We start from the raw sequence: 12,583 nt of genomic DNA, 5'->3' as shown, positions 1-12,583 counted from the left end.
TGAAGCAAACTGGTTATAATTATCTTCTACGGTTAGCAATAAGAGTAACAAACCTCAAGATTTAGCATTCTTTCACTTCACACAAATATAAGCTCGGAAAGCTTCTAACATTAAAGACTTAGACAACATGTATTTATTATATATGTAAGTTGACTCTTGAGTTCCAAAGCATTCCATTTTCTTGTTTCCGCTTTCACTGGCTTCGGTCGTGAAAATATGTCCATTGTCAATTTGTCCTGGATCAGGTGAAAATATATGTACATCAGATGGATGTAATTTAAATTGTAGGGGAAGTATTCATAAGATATCTTAAAGATTATAGACGTGCAGCTAAATGAACTTGCTGCCCTGTTGAGCCGATTGGTTTAAGAAAGCATTAACCTCGATATACGATGTTCTTCAGATGATTCGTGAATAATTTTAGCAAAAACAAAATTGTATAATCTTCATTAAGCATATTTAATTCTGAAGTTCATTTACATTTTGATGACAGCTCTCTATTGGGAATTGAAGCACATGTACACAAGATACTTCTAAATCATTTAGTTTTGTTTTCATCGAATTTAAAAGGAAAATCATCAGCAGCTAAACACACCTGTCCAGGTGACAAAATATGGGCAGATCACCTGAAACTGAAGAAGCTGAGGGCATCTGACATATTGTTCCAAAAGCTTCTATTTTCTGCAGCTGCAAGCTTGGCCTTGAGAACTTGGTTCCGCTTCACCAGCTGCTAGGTTCATTGCCCGTCAAAAGAGGTGCAAAAAACAATTAAGAAAACGTTTAGTGAAAATAAATGGGATTACATCATTTACATGTTGATAAGATGAAAAGCCAGCTGACTTAAAGAGCTAGTATTTACTTTTTATCTGATTTGCAATTCTAATAATGTTACACATTAAAAAATAAATATACATATATAATATATGATATATTAGAGGTGGCAACGGCAATACGACATGTGAGCATCTGCAGTGTTCACTTTCATGCATGTCATCCTAACTACTCCTGTTAAGCTTAGCACTATAAACTCTTAAGCTTTCTTATCCACAAAAAACAGGTCACCTAGAATAATAATGAAATTTGATATGAAGAAGGTGCACTATAGTTCCATCACTAAACTAGGCATTTATCGCAAGCATACTTCAAAAAAGTTTAAAGGTGCAGGTCCCCTACCATATTTTTCATCTGAATGTTTCACACCTCCTTCCTATGTGATTAATATAAAGGGAGTGCCTAAGAGCTTTTGCAGAAACAAGTTTTATTTAAAAAGGCATTGATATCGGATTATCAGGAGAGGTCTGTGGGAGGCAGGGGTAAAATTTATAAAAGGAATGGCTTGGAAGATTGGGAATGGAAAGGAAGTAATATTTTAAGTAGTAGTATGGCATGGGTTGAGGGTAGAATTCCAGAACAGATTCTAGCTTCAGCAAAATGGACGGTAGCAGATTTCATTTGTCATTCTTCTAAGGATTGGAGAACAAATTTGGTCAGGGAAAGGTTTGAATGGAAAGATGATAATAATATTTTAGCAATGGAAATTCCAAGCAATGAGGCTGAAGATTTTGTTTATTGGAAAGGTTCTAAATCGGGGAAGTTCACAGTTCGATCAGGTTATAATTTCTTGCAGAATTCCTTAGCTACGGATCGAAGACAGATTGATCAGGTTATAATTTCTGTTTATTCGCTTGATGTGGAAGTTTAAAATCTTACCAAAATGGAAAGTGTTCTTGTGGAAGCTCTTTTATGATGGTATTGCGGATTTGCGGTGAAAGATGTCAAAGGACCAACTCAACCAAAAACTTAAGCTGATGGTTGAAGCCCCAAAATTAGTTTTATACTCTATCACGCCCCCTCACATGAAAGCCCTTTGGGCTTGAAGTGTGGATGCAGCATAGGCCTCCTCAGACCCAGCGCGAAATATTCCACTTAGAAAGGAGGGGTGGATGAGATTCGAACCCGTGACCTTTGCGTCACGCTGGCTCCGATACCATGTCAAAGGACCAACTCAACCAAAAGCTTAACCTGATGGTTGAAGCCCCAAAATTAGTTTTATACTCTATCGCCCTTATACCGCCCACCTCACCTAAGGTCAGGCCCAGTCCCGACCAGCCCAATGACGCCAGGCCCACCTCCACTTCCACGCATGACCACCCGATGTCAGCGTGGAATATTCAAACCGAACCTCAAATATGCTCTTAATGCCACCGGTCCCTCCATCTCTCCAATTCCCCGTAATCCAGTTGGTGCACTTAATGACCCGAATTGGAAAAATGCTATGCAAGATGAATACAATGCTCTAATTGAAAATAAGACTTGGGAATTGGTCCCACGTCCGTCTAATGCTAACATTATTCGGTCATTGTGGATTTTTAGGCATAAAAAGAAATCTGATGGTTCTTTTGAGAGGCATAAAGCCCGTCTTGTAGGTGATGGCAGGTCTCAGCGAGAAGGCATTGATTGTGATGAGACTTTCAGTCCGGTTGTCAAACCGGCCTCTATAAGGGTGGTATTGAGTATTGCTCTTGCAAAGTCATGGTCCATTCATCAATTGGATGTCAAGAATGCATTTCTACATGGCAATTTGAATGAGACAGTTTACATGCATCAACCTCTTGGATTCCGTGATCCGGCTCATCCTGATTATGTTTGTTTACTTCATAAATCTCTTTATGGTTTGAAACAGGCACCCCGAGCTTGGTATCAACGTTTTGTTGAATATGTTGCATCTATTGGTTTTTCTCACAGTACTTCTGACAACTCTCTATTCATTTTTGCCCATGGTTGTGACATTGCTTATATTTTATTGTATGTGGATGATATCATACTCACTGCTTCCTCAGATACTCTTCGACGCTCCATTATGTCCAAGCTAGCTACGGAATTTGCCATGAAAGATTTGGGCCCGTTAAGCTACTTCTTGGGCATTGCCGTCACTCGAACCAAAAATGGAATCTTTATGTGTCAAAAGTCTTATGCAGAGGAAGTTCTTGATCGGGCAGACATGTCCCATTGTAAGCCATGCCCAACTCCAGTCGACACCAAAGGTAAATTGAGCACCAATTTGGGTGCCCCGTTTGACGATCCCACAAAATATCGTCAACTTGCTGGGGCTTTGCAATACTTGACCTTCACTAGACCAGACATATCCTACGCAGTTCAACAAATTTGCTTGTTCATGCATGATCCAAAGGTCGAGCATATGAATGCATTAAAACGCATACTTCGCTACATTCGTGGCACAATTGATTACGGTACGCATTTGCATAAATCATCTCTACAATCAATTTTATCTTACACAGATGCCGATTGGGGCTGTTGCCCGGACACTCGACGATCTACTTCTGGCTATTGTGTATTTTTTGGTGATAATTTAATTTCTTGGTCGTCCAAACGTCAACCCACATTATCCAAGTCTAGTGCCGATGCAGAATATCGTGGGGAGGCAAATGTGGTTTCCGAATCTTGCTGGATTCGAAATTTATTGCTTGAGCTCAAATGTCCTATTTACTAGAGCAACATTGGTGTATTGCGATAATGTAAGTGCCATATATTTATCTGGAAACCCGGTACAACATCAGCGTACCAAACATGTTGAGATGGATATTCACTTTGTCCGCGAAAAAGTGCAACGAGGCGAAGTCCGTGTTCTATATGTTCCGTCCCGTTATCAAATTGCAAATATCTTCACCAAAGGTCTTCCGCGCATACTTTTTGATGATTTTCGGGACAGTCTCACCGTTCGTCCACCTCCCGTTTCGACTGCGGGGGTGTAATAGACTATGTAAATAAATGTAAATTATTTTAGTCAATGATTTGGTAGTTAAGGTTAGTATACGTTATAATATTTTGTCAAAGATATTCCTAGATTCTAGCCTATGATTTAGTTGAACAGCTTGTATATTAACAATACCAATTGTTGGGGTGTTAAAATGGGCCCACCATTTTAACCCAAAATTAGTTTTATACTCTATAAAAAGATAATCTTAGAAAGAGAGGAATGTAAGGTGATGTTAGTTGTGGTTATTGTGGTGGTGGGTGTGAAAACACCTCTCACCTCTTTAGATTTTGTTCAGTGGCAGTCCTTTCATGGAGATGCTTTTCTCTAGGGATGGATTCTAGAAAGAATGAATCGTATTCGTTAAGAAAATGGATAAGAAGCTATATCCTTCTTTTTCATAGCGAGGATGGATGGGGAAGTCAGCGTGTGACTTTCTTTATAGCAATGTTGTGGAGTATTTGGACGACAAGAAAGGATAGGGTGTTCAAAGATTCAGGTGGGCATGTAAAGATCTATAATGGATCGAGTGAAATTGAGTATGGAGGAACAATGGATCTTCTCTAACAGGGAGGAAAATGTGGTTATCTCCAGGCCTACGGAACCTCCAGGATTTCAATTTACTCACCTTGGGCAACAAAAAAGTTTTTGTACTAACCTGGTTTTGTAGGTAGATGGGTCGTGGGACAAGAGCAATAAGAATGGTGGTTGGGGGTGATTTTGTACTCAAGGGAACATTGGTCAATGCGGAAAAAAAGGAGGAGATTATGGCAAGGCAAGCTCGGCTCTACACACGGAAGCAAAGGCGTGTCTTCAAGCTCTTCAATGGTCTAATCATAATAATATCATGAACGTAAGAATTGATACTGATTCTTCGGTCTTGGTCATAGCCTTACGAACGAATAACACCCCGAATATTCCTATTCCGTGGACTTTGATGGAAACTCGAAGAATTGGGGGTTTGTTTCAGAACTGCACAATCATTAAGGTCGACAGAGGAGACGTTCTACAAGCGCATAACCTTGCTCAGTTCTGCAGAAAATCAGGAGTTTCTATTTAGTTTAGCTTCTTTGTTCATTGTAGCCTTTGTCAAAAAAAAATAAAAGGTTTTATTTTTACCTTATAGTTTTATATGGAGATTTTAAATATTAAGTTGAAATATGCGGCCAACTGCTTCGAGTTTAGAAGTACTCTTGTCTGATGGTGTCAAAGAATTGCTCTCCAGGAAGAGTGGGAAGGTAAGTGGAGATGAACAAAGATACATCTTGTATTAATTGGATTTAAAATGTTTCTATATGTATCTGGAATGTACAGTTCACTACTTGCTGTTGTGCTGGTGATACTAAACACTAGTTTCTCTTGGTTGTGAAGAAAGATCATTCATTCATATTCGAGATCACGGCATTATTTAGACTGATTTACAGGTGAATATTTTGAGGTCTTCTCAGAAAGGGGGATAAGGTTTGATGGCACAAGTTGGTTCAGGAATTCAGGATTATATCAGGAGACCTCATCACTGCATTATCTTATACACAGGGTATGCTAATTAATTGACATATTAATCAGGAAAGGTCCCTCAACTTTTAGCAGTATCTTGAACTGGATTGGTATTCAAGTAAGAATATGAAGCCTAACATGTTTAGAAGTAGTTTGCCAACATGCAAAAAAGGAACTTTTTCAATATCAGAGTCAAAAAATGTAATTTGCCTGCAACTGTCTATGAAGTCTGAAGAGGAAGTAATGGAAGTAGTTGTAGGCAAAGTGCCTGAATTAGGAACTTGTTGGGAAGAAACAATTTCAAGGTCGCGTTAAGATTGTGCAAGTTTGGAGAGTATGGAGATGCACTTCTGTTACCTTGTTCTTTTTTTTTCTTTTTTTTTTCCCTCACTATCTAGTACAGTTTGTTAGCATTTCTGAATATAAGCAAATTGTCCAGGTCATGCATTTATCCCTCTTAAAAACAAAGGAAACAAAGAGTGAAAGAGATCACACAACGTAATGCATAACTAGTAGCGAATTATAAGATTGTGTTTACCTCCTCCATTGCGTAATCCAGCTGTACTACTTTTTCCTGCAGGGACGAGATAACTTTTGACGTGATATCTTCATATTCCGACATCAAGTCTTCCATTGGACTCGGGTGGTACATAATCCCATGTAGTATTAGCAGCTCTCTTAGCATCTCCACAGCCTCAGTTCCCATTTTGTCTTTCAGCTACAACAAATAACAAACATTCCTGAGCAAAACATAGGTTTTTTCTCTGAGGGAAGAAACTAAAAAAGTTGAGCATATACAAAAAAATTAAACAAACAATTGAGTAAAGCTTACCTTGTCCAAAATTATTTCGCACGCCACATCTTTTTGAGCAGTACATTCTTGTGTTTTGCTGTTTTTATCTTCAGATGGGATAACACATGGTGTCGCTTTTATATGTTGCGCCCTGATCCATTAGGAAGACAAAAGGCCACCCGTCATTATCAGAAAATGTATTTAGAGAACTTGTGATGACAGCACTTCAAAGAGAATGCAGCAGGCTTAAAGTATATAAGGTAAATTTTCTATGATTTCTATCTCTACCATACAAACATCCAAGAAAGTGAAGAGACAAAAGAGAACAATTGTTACTAACTGAGACAATGACAACCAGATGAGCTGATCCTGGGATAAGGAAAATATGTGACTTTCAATGATGTTCTGGCAATTACCCAAATGAATTCAAGTTATCCCCAAGAAAGGGCCTCACTCATCATTTTCATAGGGCATCATTAGGAAAAACCATGCTTTCAAGCACTGCAATAGAGATTTTAATGGACTGAGCTCTCCTCACTAATTTTGATGTTATCAGGTTAATTCTTTCGTTATCAAACAAATGAACAAAATAAAACAATTAGTTAGACTTGAGACTTTATACATAATGAGTAGCAATTATTTGAGTTTGAATAAGAAACCTTGCACCAAAGCGAAGGGTGGATAGAGTCTCTGACGCATTAAAAAGACTTGGGGAACAACAACACAGCAAAGCCATTCTGCAGTTACCTCCCTGAAAGATGAAATTTAGAATTTCAAGAAATAGAGGATTTGATCAATCTTGCAACAGAGCAGAGGAAGAAAATCTAACCAGTGCATCTTGTAGTATTCGAGTGAGCTTAGAATCACGATAAGGGATGTGGGTCAACTTGCTCTGTGGGGTACATGTTAATGCATTTACAACATTTCCCAGGGAAGAAAGGGACTTGTTAATAGTCTTCGCCTCTTCCAGAAGTTTCCCTTCCGCTCCAGTTTTTCCCACTTTCTCAGAGCCAGCCAAGTCCACGAGAATTAGTTTACCCGTTTTTGTCCTGTAAACAATTTTCAGATCTGCTATCTGTACAAATATCAAAGTTAGACGATGTGAATAAACACGTACCTCTTATCGGCGGAAAACTCTTGCTGAACCGTGAATATATAGACACAATGGCTTCTGCTACTAGAAGCATTCATCTCTTATACCAAAATTGAAAAAAAAAACCATCAAAATTTTCTGTTTTTGTATGCACTGATATATTGGATGTCAAAGATTTGATAGACATGGAGAAAAGATGCTCACGAGTTTCTCCAACTGCTCTATTCAGAATTCCATTCTGCATTCCAAGACCCCGTATAGTCAGAAGCTAAGGCATGAATTGAACTAAGAAACATATGTGGATATTCTCAACTTACAGATAGGATTTGCATTGCTTCGGAAGCTTCCAGCAGTGGGATCTGAAATTGTCGAAGTCAATTATGACTGATATGAGATGCCAAAAATGATAAATAAGCCGAAGAGAAAATGCTATAACTGCGCTCCCAAGTTCAGCAGAATTTTCGTTGTGAAGTGCACTTTGTTATGTTGAACTAAAGAAAGGCCTTAACATAATTTGCACAAGTTAAACTTGAAACATTTATGATATCAGCAAAGTCTTCTAGCCTAGCAGATGCTAGCCATTATAATTACTGACTTACACAATAATTGTTTTTGTAAAAAGTTACGGTTATTTTATATCAGTAAGACATGAGCTTCCCATTAATTGGAAAAGGACTCCGAAACAACTAATGTCTACAGTTGAAAAAGTTCATGTTAGTAGTTTAGGCAGGGTAAAGTCCTAGAAAAGTATACTTGCCTCAGTAACTCCAGACAGTAGAATTCCTTGAGATTTGCTCTCCTTAATCTGTATGTTATCCTTGGATAAATCAAACAGGTCCCTGCAAATAAGGATCATGCCTATTGCTCAAAAATCTTGATCAAGAGTTGGATAAATCAATGCATAATAATCTGTCAACTGCGCCCATTAGGAAAAAAGTCACTTTTGTTTCACTGGATAAGCTGACTGTCAACTAGTACCAACCTCACTTTTTCCATATAGATCTCAACCTGCAGCAGTTTGGGATGAGTAAGCCCCATGAGCAGCACAAGGAAACCTTTAATCAGATAAAACCCAATTACACGAGCAAATTAAGAATTAATACCATTGCCAATTTAACTGAATATACAGCTTCTCCCTGTGAAGCATTGATCATCTCAAAGAGTCCTTCTATAACTCTTGGGATCAGACCTTTCCTTTCAGCATCACACTTGATGATGCCAGGTCCCTGGTGTGAAGATTCATTAGTAAAATCTTGACAGTTTTATCACCATATACCAGCACCACTTTGAAAAATCTTTTCACCTCCATGCTAAAAGTTTTTCCAGCTCCAGTCTGTGACCAAATAAACAAAAGTAGTTTAACTTGGTTAGAGCTTGAAAGTAGATGATAAGCGCCGATGAAGAGCCGTCTTAGAAGTGCTAAAATAAAGACTTTTAGAGTGCCGATGCTAATGTGCTTCCGACTTTTAGAGTGTAGATGATAAGCGCCGATGCTAATGTGCTTCCAAGTTCCAACTTCTAGTTTGTTGTGTTGGTTAGATTAAAATTGGCCTAAACCATTAGAGTTGCATTAGAGTTTACAAGAGAGATAATTTCAAAGCTCTTCTGGTCAAATAAGAAAACAACACGTGCATTCACCTAGTCAAGCAACAGAGTTCAGATCACAAGTTTTACAAAAATCAAAGCCCTTAGGGTCTTGCTGACAAAAGGTCCTTAACAGAACTGTGACAATGGAAACCTATCTCATATAATTAAACCAAAACTGTTCTGCTTTGGTACAAAAACAAAGACTAGTTATTCGATCATACATAGAGACGAAAGAAAGTAAGAATCACATGGTATTTGTTCCTACTAAAGTAGTAATCCAGAATTCCAGATGTGCATTTTTACTTCTTATTTTTCCCCTGTATTCATGATTTGCAAAGCCATTCGACAAATAAACACAAGTTCAACAAAAATGTTTACTTATTCAGAGATTTGCCATTTACATTTCCAATACTGTAAACTGTTTATTAAGGTGCAGCGATGAGAGAAAAGCAGCCAAAGAGACCAAGCTTAAATAAAAAACCTAAGCCAAGCAAGAGAAGATTACCTGGCCATAAGAGAGGATTGTACCATTAAGTCCACTAACCGCATCTGTGATGTTGCATAGCATTTGGAAACAACATTTAAATCTGATTAGCAGAATTTTAACCTTTTCTCTATTCACACTCAACTACTCAAGCAATTAAGGAAACAAGAGAAATAACATATGCATGATCCAGAAAAAAGAACAAATATCATAAACAATAACCGAGGATTAGATTTTACTGAGGAGTTAAAGACGACAACAAAAACTTCATTAATTTCCATACAAGTCCAACATCCAGCAACAACTAAAAGTCGATCACAATATGACAGTTTCCAAAATTTCTGTGATTCTGTAAATTTACATTTCAACATCATTTTTATGACCACAGTACACAAGTCAAAATTATCTTTCTCCTAAATGGAAATTGGTTCATTTTCTGGTTCAGATTGTCAATTATATACAAATTTCTTGCCCTAGGAAGTAATTTTCCTTCTTAATCATCCTTCAATTAAACCTAAACTTCATTCATACTTAAAATTCACAAGATTAATGTTTACCTTGAACAATCGGCAAGGCTAAAACTTCATAGACACTAGCTTGAGCAGAATCCTCATAGAACACTTTGTCGAAGCTGAAACTTAGATCTCCGTCTTTCTCATCCTTCAAATCAAAGTAAAATACATCATAAAACAGCAGAAAATCATTAATCAACGTATTCACAAGAAAAAATCAAAATTATTTAAAATCAGCAACATTCTCTAAAGCTTCTGGAAAAAATCGAAAAAGAACCTTGAAATTGAATGATTCGTCATCGATGCGATGAATACTGACGCAACTGCCGTGATCTCTGATCTCGCTGGAACTTAAAGGTCGGAATCGAGCGCAAACTGTGACCTTCGACATCTTCGATTTCACCTACGAGACGAAACTTGAGGATGAGAACTACAAACGATAACAAACAATTCGGCCTGAAATTTGACGATTGTTGTCTATGTAATTAAACGAAGAATTAATCAAACGATTTGACTGGAGATTGAAATGGCTGAAGAAAGAAGGAAGAGAATTTGAATGGAAATGTTGAAGGAAAAGGGATGCTAAACTGTGTAGAGTTGGCGGGAAATTTGAGACGGTCTCGTCGTGGATTTGATTTGTGGGGATTGTGGACTTCTATGTGGTTACTCAGTCCTAGGGACAGACAAATCGACAACCGATGGGATTTGGACCGGATCCTACTGAATCTTGATTCAGATCTATTTTTCATATATGGATTCAGATTTGGGCTTGCAAGTTCAAATTTTTGGATTTATATCCAAATTCGTCAGATCCAACGGATCCGCGTGTAGAATCTGGATCCACATATACCTTTTTACTCTTCTAAAAGTATTATTTTAATGTTATCATTTTTGTTTGAAAAGGGATTAAAATTATGCATTTTAATCTACGATGCAAAATATTCTAACGGAATCAAAATCATGAAAAAATTAAAAGTTTATATAATTTTATACATGTTTTACACAAAGTTTTATTAAAAATAAAATACATGTTTTACACATAGTTTTATTAAAAATAAAAGAGAAGTTCACTTTGGTAACTTTATTTTTTGAAGGTAAAATTAGTTCATTAATAAAATAGTCATACGACATTTACAATAGAATTAAAACTAACAAATAAAAAACAATTTGGATTAAACAAAATTCTAATGATTGTTATGGATGAGATTTTACAATGATGAATACCCTCTTTCACATTGCTGTTTGATGCAGCCTTCAACGAAGGTTTTTTTTTATGTGATGTAGTTTTGAGATAGAATTAAATTAAATTCAATTGATTGTAGACATAGAACTGACATCTGTTGTAACACCGCATGCACAAATCTTCATTAATAAATTAATTTTTCCAGCGAAATTAAAGTCATCGCTCCATACTCTCTCAAGAAGAGAGATAAAACCCAATAAATTGGTAGATAAAACTTAATAAATAGATAAAGAAACTCTTCAATAGAGAGAATGAATTCTTATTCCAAACATTAAATCAAAAGCTAGAAAAAACAAGAAAAGAGGACTTACCATCAACCTAATTGCTGGTGGTAGCCCCTATAAAATTAGAGTTTTGAAGAAGAAAGAGAGAAGAGAGAAAATAAGGGAGGAGCGGCTGACTGGACTACTATTCTCCTGATTCTCCTGTTTCAACTAATCATCGTTAATGTTATGTTTAATTAGGTATATAAACTTAAGGCTAGCAAATAGAAAATTATTGTTTTTGTTTTACCAAAGAGAAAAATAAGAAACTTAAGGCCGGTTACCAACGAGACCCCTACATTTTTTCAAGCTATAGAAACTTATGTGACTGAAACTTTTACATTTGCTCCATCTATTGTGTATTAATCATCAACTTTCAAAATTACAAAACGTTAAGGTTCATGTTCAATTGGAATGGGGATCTTTTGATGTTGAACAATTAGAACAAATTAAGCTTACTATATGAGAGATAATGAAAAGAGAGAAGGACGAGACTTTGCAATTAAGAAACGGATTTGCTATAGGAGGAAGAAGGTGGCACACCACCTCTACCACCTCCAAAGCCGTGGGCGTGTCTCATATCCCTATGGAACTCTTTAGTCTCACGATAAATAATCAACTGCTGGCCTCTCCTCAACTTTTGATGTTGCTACCGTTTGTGTTAGAGAATATTTGTGGTTACACAGGAGAAAAATGGGAGAGATTGTGAGGTTGAGTAAGAAAAAAATCGTGGAAATGGAAGAAAAATGCTAAGAGTATGCCTCACATACAAATTCCATCATGGAATATGTTAACCGGTGGTAAAAGCCTTTTTTTTAGATAGTAAAATAAATTAAAATTAAAACAAAGTGCCTAAAAACAAAATAAAACTTTATAAAAGTGAGAAAAAAAAACAAATTATTCTTTGATTTATTTGAAAAAAAGATTAGGATAATTTCAAATACGTTAAGATAAGTTTAAACCTAAAAAGAAAAAATAAAGACTTAAAGACAATTTCAGACATAACATAGTTTTATACTATGCACATTGAATGGTTTCTTCTTCATTTCCCTTGCCTTTGATCAAGTTTGTGAATTAAACTACCACCTTGTCCCTATACATGTTCATGAAGTACATATCGCCTATATATCTCATGAAAAACACTTTGTACTTGACAATGATTTATATCTTCCGCAGTCTCTCAATGAAAATACAATGATGCACAAAAACATTTCCGGAGCCTGATAAAAAAATCATCAGATGCATAAATTGCATTTACAGACCACTGATATGAGGAAGGAAATGACAACAATTATTGACGGTGTAGATTGCTAAGTGAGTATCATCCACGTTCCCA

At 36.7% G+C, this 12,583-nt stretch overlaps 1 protein-coding gene across 3 annotated transcripts; it reads right to left on the bottom strand.

Moving 5' to 3' along the window:
• LOC110780873 (kinesin-like protein KIN-1) lies at nt 1–10,462 on the bottom strand. Of its 3 annotated transcripts, XM_056842870.1 has the most exons (17): nt 10,330–10,462; nt 10,019–10,144; nt 9,787–9,889; nt 9,251–9,294; nt 8,462–8,491; nt 8,262–8,384; nt 8,141–8,166; nt 7,916–7,997; nt 7,476–7,517; nt 7,363–7,396; nt 7,183–7,258; nt 6,895–7,114; nt 6,725–6,816; nt 6,105–6,216; nt 5,811–5,990; nt 627–730; nt 1–236 (listed from the first exon to the last, which is right to left on the bottom strand). In XM_056842870.1, exons 2-17 carry the CDS (start codon nt 10,130–10,132, stop codon nt 227–229), a joined length of 1,392 nt encoding a protein of 463 aa, XP_056698848.1. In that variant the 5' UTR covers nt 10,133–10,144; nt 10,330–10,462; the 3' UTR covers nt 1–226. The 3 variants fall into 3 exon arrangements, with proteins under 3 accessions (XP_056698848.1, XP_056698847.1, XP_021840867.2); XM_056842869.1 differs by having other exon boundaries at nt 10,019–10,419; XM_021985175.2 differs by having other exon boundaries at nt 627–727; nt 10,019–10,413.
• Between the last annotated feature and the right edge of the window lie 2,121 nt (nt 10,463–12,583).

This window comes from Spinacia oleracea, chromosome 4 (assembly GCF_020520425.1).
Source record: "Spinacia oleracea cultivar Varoflay chromosome 4, BTI_SOV_V1, whole genome shotgun sequence".
In the NCBI taxonomy this organism is placed as follows: Eukaryota; Viridiplantae; Streptophyta; class Magnoliopsida; order Caryophyllales; family Amaranthaceae; genus Spinacia; species Spinacia oleracea.
Note: the sequence above shows the minus strand (reverse complement) of the source record. Positions and strands in the feature narration are given on the sequence as shown.

Coding starts and splice junctions, on each gene's coding strand:
- LOC110780873 (XM_056842870.1), bottom strand. CDS start 10,132: ATGTCGAAGGTCACAGTTTGCGCTCGATTCCGACCTTTAAGTTCCAGC. Junction 9,295..9,786: donor AGCCTTGCCGATTGTTCAAG/GTAAACATTAAT, acceptor GCAACATCACAG/ATGCGGTTAGTGGACTTAAT. Junction 7,518..7,915: donor TACTGTCTGGAGTTACTGAG/GCAAGTATACTT, acceptor CGACAATTTCAG/ATCCCACTGCTGGAAGCTTC.